The 11,457-nt window shown below is 38.2% G+C and overlaps 1 protein-coding gene across 1 annotated transcript in view; it reads right to left on the bottom strand.

Annotated features, from left to right (window-relative positions):
- Positions 1-3,621: 3,621 nt before the first annotated feature.
- Positions 3,622-11,457, bottom strand: part of LOC124386912 (low affinity immunoglobulin gamma Fc region receptor III-like) — a 39,727-nt gene continuing 31,891 nt past the window's right edge. The window contains exons 3-6 of the mRNA XM_046850960.1: positions 7,039-7,314; positions 5,776-6,024; positions 5,422-5,538; positions 3,622-4,836 (exon numbers count right to left, since the gene is read on the bottom strand). Coding sequence (XP_046706916.1) covers positions 4,790-4,836; positions 5,422-5,538; positions 5,776-6,024; positions 7,039-7,314 — 689 coding nt within the window. The 3' untranslated portion in view covers positions 3,622-4,789. The remainder of the gene's footprint in view (positions 4,837-5,421; positions 5,539-5,775; positions 6,025-7,038; positions 7,315-11,457) is intronic.

The raw sequence follows: 11,457 nt of genomic DNA, 5'->3' as shown, positions 1-11,457 counted from the left end.
CCTCCTAGTCTTTCAGTTCTCTCAATGATACTAGTTTCCATTCACACCTGATCCTTTTCATCTCATTCCTTTCTGTCAGGATGAAACTCTATAATGTTGGGATTTGTGTTAAGAGGTCCAGCAACTGAAAGTCCTACTGGCAGAGTATTCAATATTTTCCAAGAGAATTTATTTGGATAAACCTCGTTACAGTTACATGAAATGTGAAGTTTGAATGTGCAGGTCACCATGTTGGGATTAAACTCACTTCAGCAGCAGATGCATTTATTTCGAACATCAAATGGTATTTTGCAGAAGCACAACTCAACCTTCAGACAATGAATCAACATTTTCTTTTGAACTATAAGATTTTAAACAATAGTGTTACTCTGTTTTGCATTAGCAGCATGTAGACTTTATTACAGACTACACACTTGATAACTTTAGCTAAACAAAATCAGAACAATGAGGATATTTATAAGATGCAGAGAAAATAACAGAATGTTAAAATAAAAATTATAACATTAAAATCAAACAATAATAAAATGACAGTAAACACATCCCCTTTTTATAGATGAACTTTGTTCACTCCTCTATGACTGCATTCTCAATTCTGTCTTCATCAGTGTGAGCTGTTAAAGAAAAGCACAGCGGCATTAGTTTCATTAAACAAAAAAAAAAACTGAATGTAATTTCGTCCTAAACACAGTTTAAAGGGTGTTTGTTTAATGCTTATAAATGACAGTGAAGTGATGAATGATGGTGATTCAGGAAAAGATGTTAGAAAATAAACATTCATTCGTCATCTTTAACGGCAAAATGTGAATCAGAGATTCTTTATTAATTATTACAACCAATATACAGTGGAACCCGGTTATCTCGCCCTCGGTTAACTCGACAACCCTATTAAGTCCACGTTTTTGAAGTGGAACCGCCAAACTCTCGCTTTGTCTACGCATTTTTTAATGGTTATGTCGACTTTTTTATGTCGCCGAACCCTAATATCTCGAGCACAAGGGGGGAAAAAACTTTGCTTTGTGTGTTTGTGCGGATTACTTCAGCCTGATGGTCATAAGTTTTCAGAAACTTAGTTACTGTTTATTTTTCTTTTTTTTCCACATGTGGACTAAATGTGAGATGGCACTGTGCAGCCGGTGTTTTTTTTTGAGCGATCTGTGTGTTTATAATGTTGGAGAATATAATAAAGGTTTGTATGGAGAATGGACGGTGGTTTGTATTGTATACTGGTAAATCTCTGCTGTTAGTAGGTGCACTTATGCCTTTTGTTGTTAACAAACGTATGTACATTTTTATAGCATGACTTTATCAAACAAATCGCGGCAACGCTGTTGTGTAAAAAAACCTCCCAAAAACACGTGCATGCACATTCTTATTTATTAACGCACATCATGTACATAAAGAAATTTCAAGCATGTTAATATATTGCCGCCATTTTGATTTTTGTTTATCTCGATCATCGGTTACCTCGATGCTTTTTGGCGACCCCCTAGGACATCGACATAACCGGGTTCCACTGTACTGTAATATTGAACTGTTGCAGGACGTTTCAGTGTGGAAACAGTTGCAGGGTAAAAATACCCTGATTGCTTCTGAATTAATGGACACATCAAGCAGAGGAGAGCAGAAAAGACTCCGGACAGTGACTGGGGGCGCGAGTGTGTGGATGAGCCCCAGCATGATCAGAGGGAAGGAAAGACAGAGGATGAATGTGAATAAAGAACGCTCTACTAAGTGAACTAGTCAGTTTCTTTATTTTTTCCAGCATTGAAACAATAAAATCTTTTCCAACAGTTATTTGCTTTTAACAGAACATTTTATTAACTCAATTCCATAAGAAACTGAAAAGCCAACAAAATATCAGTAAAATTGGAAATTTCTACTTACATGAATACCAATAGAAATAAAGCAAACATTGTCTTGTTTTATATATTTAGTAGATTTTGCTATAAGTACATAATTATATAAAAATAAAACATTTCCTTTTCATCACATCTACAATTAATGTTCACACATCTGAAAAACAAAAGTAACAGTCAAAGTGAGATTGGAAGTTTAATCCTCATAAATCACCTCAAACTAATCTCAGATATACAGAAGAACACAGCAGTACAAATCCAGTAGTGATGGAACCAATACTGAGAAGATACAAAACACTATTAGTTCACCACCATATTTCAGATAACGGTAAATTAACCTGATTTTATGTTGCATTAATCGAAAGCTTCCTGCATTCAGCTTTACAGAAAATACAACCTGCACTGGAAACTATTATACTGCAGTCATTTCCCAATCATGCAGTTTAAACCACATACAGTCTCTGGATATTAATCAAATCTCACTCGTGCATGTTCTAGCACAAAAACACCTCCTAGTCTTTCAGTTCTCTCAATGATACTAGTTTCCATTCACACCTGATCCTTTTCATCTCATTCCTTTCTGTCAGGATGAAACTCTATAATGTTGGGATTTGTGTTAAGAGGTCCAGCAACTGAAAATCCTGCTGGCAGAGTATTCAATATTTTCAAGACAATTTATTTGTATAAACCTCGTTACAGTTACATGAATTGTGAAGTTTGAATGTGCAGGTTACCATGTTGGGATTAAACTCACTTCAGCAGCAGATGCATTCATTTCTTACATCAGATGGTATTTTGCAGAAGCACAACTCAACCTTCAGACAATGAATCAACATTTTCTTTTGAACTATAATATTTTAAACAATAGTGTTACTCTGTTTTGCATTAGCAGCATGTAGACTTTATTACAGACTACACACTTGATAACTTTAGCTAAATAAAATCAGAACAATGAGGATATTTATAAGATGCAGAGAAAATAACAGCATGTTAAAATAAAAATTATAACATTAAAATCAAACAATAATAAAATGACAGTAAACACATCCCTTTTATAGATAAACTTTGTTACTGTTTATTTTTCTTTTTTCCACATGTGGACTAAATGTGAGATGGCACTGTGCAGCCGGTGTTTTTTTTTTTTTTTGAGCGATCTGTGTGTTTATAATGTTGGAGAATATAATAAAGGTTTGTATGGAGAATGGACGGTGGTTTGTATTGTATACTGGTAAATCTCTGCTGTTAGTAGGTGCACTTATGCCTTTTGTTGTTAACAAACGTATGTACATTTTTATAGCATGACTTTATCAAACAAATCGCGGCAACGCTGTTGTGTAAAAAAACCTCCCAAAAACACGTGCATGCACATTCTTATTTATTAACGCACATCATGTACATAAAGAAATTTCAAGCATGTTAATATATTGCCGCCATTTTGATTTTTGTTTATCTCGATCATCGGTTACCTCGATGCTTTTTGGCGACCCCCTAGGACATCGACATAACCGGGTTCCACTGTACTGTAATATTGAACTGTTGCAGGACGTTTCAGTGTGGAAACAGTTGCAGGGTAAAAATACCCTGATTGCTTCTGAATTAATGGACACATCAAGCAGAGGAGAGCAGAAAAGACTCGGACAGTGACTGGGGGCGCGAGTGTGTGGATGAGCCCCAGCATGATCAGAGGGAAGGAAAGACAGAGGATGAATGTGAATAAAGAACGCTCTACTAAGTGAACTAGTCAGTTTCTTTATTTTTTCCAGCATTGAAACAATAAAATCTTTTCCAACAGTTATTTGCTTTTAACAGAACATTTTATTAACTCAATTCCATAAGAAACTGAAAAGCCAACAAAATATCAGTAAAATTGGAAATTTCTACTTACATGAATACCAATAGAAATAAAGCAAACATTGTCTTGTTTTATATATTTAGTAGATTTTGCTATAAGTACATAATTATATAAAAATAAAACATTTCCTTTTCATCACATCTACAATTAAAGTTCACACATCTGAAAAACAAAAGTAACAGTCAAAGTGAGATTGGAAGTTTAATCCTCATAAATCACCTCAAACTAATCTCAGATATACAGAAGAAAACACAGCAGTACAAATCCAGTAGTGGTAGAAGTAATACAGAGAAGATACAAAACACTATAAGTTCACCACCATATTTCAGATAACAGTAAATTAAATCACTTTTATGTTGAATTAATCCAAAGCTTTCTGCATTCAGCTTTACAGAAAATACAACCTGCACTGGAAACTATTATACTGCAGTCATTTCCAAATCATGCAGTTTAAACCAAATACATCTCTGGATATTAATCAAATCTCACTCGTGCATGTTCTAGCACAAAAACACCTCCTAGTCTTTCAGTTCTCTCAATGATACTAGTTTCCATTCACACCTGATCCTTTTTCATCTCATTCCTTTCTGTCAGGATGAAACTCTATAATGTTGGGATTTGTGTTAAGAGGTCCAGCAACTGAAAGTCCTACTGGCAGAGTATTCAATATTTTCCAAGAGAATTTATTTGGATAAACCTCGTTACAGTTACATGAAATGTGAAGTTTGAATGTGCAGGTCACCATGTTGGGATTAAACTCACACCAGCAGCAGATGCATTTATTTCGAACATCAGATGGTATTTTGCAGAAGCACAACTCAACCTTCAGACAATGAATCAACATTTTCTTTTGAACTATAAGATTTTAAACAATAGTGTTACTCTGTTTTGCATTAGCAGCATGTAGACTTTATTACAGACTACACACTTGATAACTTTAGCTAAACAAAATCAGAACAATGAGGATATTTATAAGATGCAGAGAAAATAACAGCATGTTAAAAAATAAAAATTATAACATTAAAATCAAACAATAATAAAATGACAGTAAATACATCCCCTTTTTATAGATGAACTTTGTTCACTCCTCTATGACTGCATTCTCAATTCTCTCTTCATCAGTGTGAGCTGTTAAAGAAAAGCACAGCGGCATTAGTTTCATTAAACAAAAAATAATGAATTTAATTTAGTCCTAAACACAGTTTAAAGGGTGTTTGTTTTAATGCTTATAAATGACAGTGAAGTGATGAATGATGGTGATTTAGGAAAAGATGTTAGAAAATAAACATTCATTCGTCATCTTTAACTGCAAAATGTTGCTCAGAGATTCATAATTAATTATTACAACCAATTTATTACCAAGTACTTTTGTGCTATTTAAATATTTTACCTCATCATTTTAAACACTAAATTAAATATTCTCTAATGGCTGTTTCTATGATGGAGAAGTCAGAACATCTACTTATTAAATACACTTCATTATTTTTTACAGTTTTAACTTAATGTACATTAGTGAAGGTAAAATAGAACTTCAATTGAATCATCAGTCATTTAAACTCGTCATACTCATTTAAATCTTACTGAAAGTGTATTTTAGATCAAGTGCTTTAACACTCAAGTGTGGATTGAAGAGAAATGATTTCTTCTTTTCCTTTTTACATGCAATTAAAGTGGATTGTGTGAAATGTTGAGTCTTATGGAAATAGTTCTTACCTTGAGTTCTGGAACATTTGACCAGCAGAATGATGGTGATCAGCAGATATGGAGATGCCGTCACTACACTACTGAACAGCATGAGCACTGAGAAAGGAGCTTCTACATGTGATGGACCTGATACAGAATACAATAATAATTATAATATCACTTTATTCATGCTGAACTGAACATGTTTAGCTCAAACTGCAGTACAAGTAAATCAATGCTCATTTCTAGGCACAGGAGTAATATGGCATGTGAACACATTGGACACATATTTACATAAAAAACACACTACAGCTTACATTATGTAGGGATACGGAGGTCAACTAATTAAGTTATAGTTAAATTAATATGTAAATGATTTCTCACGTCTGACTGAGATCCAGCTTCTCTGTGACTCTCCTCTCTCTGGGTGTTTACAGTGGTAGAAACCTTCATATGACTTTGAGACTTTATGGATGATCATCTCTCCTGTAGTCTGATTCGGGATGACTGATCCATCTTTATAGAAATCAGCTCGGAGGTTTGAGGGATTTGTGTTATGAAATAAACAGCGTAGAGTCAGATTATGTCCCTCAGTCACAGGATGAACAGAACTCTCCAGGATCACACCACCATCTAGAACACAGAAAATCACAATTACAATATAAAAAGGAAGATCTGGTAGAATTTTTTTTTTCTTGTTTCTGCTATTGAATGTAAGGATGTTTATGGCACAGTTTGTGACTAGGATTGGAGAAGTCCCTGATGGTGCTGTTTGCTCTGTACAGATATCTACTGTAGTGAAGAAGCTCAGTGTCACACTAAACTAATACTAACATCTGATGTGCTTCTTCAGACTAGTGGATGTTGTACTAATGAACAGATGACAGGAATTGAAAGTGATCTGGAAATATTTCATAAATAATGATGAAAATAAAGCAGACTGTAAACTGTGTTGTGTGAAAATATCAAGAGGAGAAGCTGCAGCATCTTCTACAATACATGTAACTTAACAAAACACATTATGCTGTTTAAATCTAATGTTTAATAGAGTGTGTGAGGCGACACTACTGAGTGTGTAGAGCAGCATCAGTGAACATGCAAGAATGAAGGAGTGAAGAGTGTATGCAGAGAAACAGTCACAGATGACAGCACTGAGCTCTATGCTCTTCCTTTCCACTCCATCATCTACATCTTTACTTATGAGTGAAGGTGAAACACACTGCACTTTGCATGTATTTTTAATGATGAAGCTCATTGATATAAAACAGGTTTCCACCTTGCAATCTACATTACAGACACAATTTAAATATTATAACTTTAAACATAAATGAATTAGTGGCAGTAATCACCATAAACAGAGAAAAATCACATGTTCTCTGATGTGACTGATTGATTATCAGTAATTGATTAATTGTAATATCATTATCAGTGTGAGTATGTAAGTGAACTTGTAGTCAGTTTGGAAAACATCACTTACACACATCCATACTCAGAATTACACAATAATATTTACTGATTAATGTAGAGAAAAAAAATCAATTTCATCTTGAACAGTTTGTTGAATTGTAATAAACTTATGTTTTGAATATTCTGTAATGAAACATTTCTCTTTCTCTTTAACAGTAAACACACTACATGAAGACTCACCATGAACTGTGATGTTGACAGGATTACTCTTTTCTCCAGATTCAGACTCACACCAGTAAACTCCAGTGTAGAATGTGTAGAGGAAGCTGATGTTACATGTAGATCCTGTAACTGATCCCCACTGTGAACAATCTAACACTCTTTCAACGTCTGTGTATTGTCTCACTGTCCATCCAGTAGAGTTACTCTGGTCCTCACAGCTCAGTGAGAGAAAGTCATGAGTAAAGTGTTGAGTTCTGCTGGGACTGATGATCAGAGACACTGGAGGAGGTTCACCTTAAACACAGAAGAAATACCAAAAAAATATGTGTAAATTGTAATGCAATGAGGATACAAGTGTGTGTGTGTGTGTGTGTGTGTGTGTGTGTGTGTGTGTGTGTGTGTGTGTGTGTGTGTGTGTGTTCAGAATGATGACCCTGTCACCGATTCACCACTGTTCCTTTGGAGCACTTTTGATAGATTCTGACCACTGCAGACCAGGAACATCCCACAAGAGCTGCAGTTTTGGAGATGCTCTGACCCAGACGTCTAGACATCACAATTTGTCAAACTCATTCTAATCCTTACGCGCGCCCATTTTTCCTGCTTCTAACATCAACTTTGAGGACAAAATGTTCACTTGCTGTCTAATAAATAAATCCACCCACTAACAGGTGCCATGATGAAGATCATCAGTGTTCTTCACTTCACCACTCATAATGTTATAATGTCATAATGTTATGACTGATTGGTGTATATTTATTTCTCTTTTAAAACAAATCTATCAGTTTCTTTTCCTAGGTTCCCTGGTGGTCTAGTGGTTAGGATGCGGCGCTCTCACAGCTGCGGCCCGGGTTCGATCCCCGGTCAGGGAACCAACCCCAGCCATTAGGGTTGCACAAGCCTTAGTGCCGGTCCCAAGCCCAGATAAATGGGGAGGGTTGCTTTAGGAAGGGCATCCAGCGTAAAAACATGTGCCAAATCAAACATGCGGCTGGTCCGCTGTGGCGCCCCCTAATGGGAGAAGCCAAAATAAAGTTTATCAGTTTCTTTTCCTCACCAAATACTGCAAAGTTTGAATATAATAAACAAAATCAAAACTGTGGAAAAGAGGGAAATCTTGCAATTGTTACAAAGGCATAAAAAATGGCACATACAGAAGATAAACCAGAGAATATTAATATAAACAGTGTTTAAGGTGAAAATAAGAATAGATGCACATGATCAGGGATCACATCAGCTCAGAACCATGACATTTCTCATCATTTATGCAAAAGGTGAAATTGTACTTGTGTCATTTAACCACTTTATTTGCATTAACAAAGAAATTATACATTTATAGTTTTTATACTTATATTTATTTTATTTTATATTATATATATATATATATATATATATATATATATATATATATATATATATATATATATATATAATTTTTTAATACCGTAATTTCTGGACATAAATAAGCTGCACCTGTCTATAAGCCGCAGTCTACATTGAAACTAATCAACTTTACACAGGCTTTAACGAGAGACAGTAAATGCAATAGCAGTATTTTGGGAATAGCATGTGACTGCATTCTTCCGGTATTACTGCATGTGTGGAGACCGAGTAATATGTCCTTATTATTTTCTGATGCTCATTTCTAAATTTCTTTGACTAACCCATAACGCTGTTGCCAAGAAAAATTTAAAAGCACAAGTTTTGAAAACCTGTCTGTGCTTATATGATTTCTGTTGCAACTGGAGTTAGCACGCTATCCCAGACTCAACGCGTTACAACGGCTTGTATCTAAACAGTAGCCGACCAAGAAAGTCATTGTTCACTGTCTTCCCCCTTCCTTTCACAACTACAGTGGTATCTTGACCTACGAGTGCATTAATGTACGAGTTTTCTGAGGTACGAGCGGTCACTCGGTCGATTTTTTTGCTTTGTTACACGAGCAAAAAATTGAGATACGAGTTTGAGACGCCGCAGCTAGATGGCGAAGCGAAGCCAGAAAGCGAAGATTGTGACGAAAACTAAGATAAGCAAAGAAGAAAAAGTAAAAAATTTAAAGTTTAAGGATACGTAGTGTACAGGAGTGATAGTAAAAAACGAGTTTCCCTCCGCCTCCGCTTATTGCTTTTTATGAAACATAATAACGGGGTGTCATTTTGAGGGTTGGAACGGATTAATGCCATTTTAAGTATTTTCAATATGGAAAACTGATTTGATGTGCGAGCAAATTGAGATACGAGCTCGTCCACAAAACAAATTAAACTCGTAGGTCAAGGTACCACTGTATTGAGTTTATATTTTGTCATCGTCGTGCGCCACTGGTGGAAGTTTTTTCTCCCAATGCCGTACAGCTCAGAACACAGGTGAGGTGCGTTTTTTCGTTTCCGGTCGGAAATTTCATTGGTCTATTGTTATGTTGCTTATTGTTATGTTGTTTTTTGGCTTGAAATTTGTGAAACCGGGAAAAACCCAGAAAAAATCCATATATTAGCCGCTTCGTTGTTCAAAACGTGGGAAAAAAGTAGCAGCTTATAGTCAGGAAAATACGGTATTTGTTTTTATAGTTTTATATTAATTTCTCTGATATTATTTAAAAACAGTTAATTTTCCTCACCAGAGATCCATAGAGGCTGTGGATTGCTGTACAGTGTGTGACTAACTGGTTCTCCTCTCTCTCCTCTACACACATAAACTCCTGTGTGATGAAGAGCAGAAGAACTGAGAGTGTAGGAGCCTCCAGATCCTCTGCTGCTGTCTGAGAGAAGCTCCACATACATGATGAAGCCATGAGTATTTTGTGTTGCATTTAATCCGTCTCTGTAGGGAACAACTGTGTACCAGCTGAATGTCCAGTCTGTAGAGGAGTCTGTAACCTCACAGCTTAGAGTCACTGAGTCTCCTTCAGACAGCCAGTTCTGTGGAGATACACTCAGTACTGGATGTGGTCTCCCTCCTGCACAGATATTAAGCAGACTTTTTGAATGAACAGTGATAGAAAATATCTTGAATGTATAATTGTGTCTAATGTGTCAACAACCCAAACTCACAGCCACATCTTACAGTGTAACAGCATCACTGAAGCTTAAGGATTTAATACTTAAACAGTTTAATAGTAAAAAGTTTAATTCTTCAACACCACTGATTCTGTACACGTGTACAATACTGACAGGAGTGAAGTGTCTTTATATCAGTTACACACACTTTCATTAATAAAACTTTAAAGCTATAAAGATGAATCTTATTAATGTTTGTTACAAAGCGCTGGTACAAAACTTCACCATAACAACAGCATGTTTTTTGTTCATTAACGTGCTGCAGTATCGTTGTCAGGCTGACGGACAGGACGCGGAAGCGGAAGCAAGTCAATCATAGTCTTTATTTAACTATTCAACAAAACACACTCACTCAGGAAACGGAGAGTCATGAACTGAAAATATATCCGCTCGAGACGAGAAATCCACAACACAAAGGGAAAGTCCAACGGAAAGCAAAACCAGGCGTGAAAGTAAACTCCAGCGGGAAGAAGAGTAATCCCTACAGAACAGAACTATGATACGGAACCAGCGGGGAATGCTGGCGGTCGAGCAGCCACGGGTATCACCAGCATGACACTTTCAGAACCGACAGCCTGTGACTCGAGAACGTGAGTTTATATAGTCTAGTCCTTAACGAGCCACAGGTGTCGGTGATCCTGGCAGGGAACGGATAACGAGGAACTGTCAGTTACTGAGGGGGGCGTGGCAGGGTGCATCTCTGACAGCGGTCGAGGGGGGCGTGGCAGGGTGCATCTCTGACAGCAGTCGAGGCGTGGCAGGGAATCCTGACAGTACCCCCTCAGGGCGGCACCTTACGCCCCAAAACCCACCCATGCCAGGCGGGCCGGGGCACTCGGAGGAACGCCTCCCCAACCGACTTGGGACAAAGGAGGCCCCGTGGGCATCGCAACAAAGTAGGGGAGGATCGGAAGGGGCCCAAGGCAAAGCGGCGTCCTTGGTCGGGATCAGGGACGGGTCAGCGGCCCTCGAAAAGACCGGAAGCTGAGCCAAGCTCTTGGCGGAGACTAGCGGTGGCGCGATCTCCAGCGTGGAACCGGAACCGTCGCTGTCCACGGCGAAGGCGGAGGCGGCGGCGTCCTGGCGGAGACCTGAGGCGGCGGCGTCCACGGCGGAGACCTGAGGCGGCGGCGTCCTGGCGGAGACCTGAGGCGGCGGCGTCCACGGCGGAGACCTGAGGCGGCGGCGTCCTGGCGGAGACCAGAGGCGGCGGCGTCCACGGCGGAGACCAGAGGCCGGCGGCGTCCACGGCGGAGACCAGGGGCCGAGCGACGTCCACGGCGGAGACCAGACGCCGGGTGACGTCCTCGGCGGAGACAGGGGGTGGAGAGACGACCTCCCTGGAGACCTGGAGCAGAGCGACGTCCTCAACGGAGACCAGGAA

This window comes from Silurus meridionalis, chromosome 6 (assembly GCF_014805685.1).
Source record: "Silurus meridionalis isolate SWU-2019-XX chromosome 6, ASM1480568v1, whole genome shotgun sequence".
NCBI classification, from domain to species: domain Eukaryota; kingdom Metazoa; phylum Chordata; class Actinopteri; order Siluriformes; family Siluridae; genus Silurus; species Silurus meridionalis.
The sequence above is the reverse complement of the archived record's forward strand: the minus strand, read 5'-3'. Positions and strand labels throughout refer to the sequence as shown.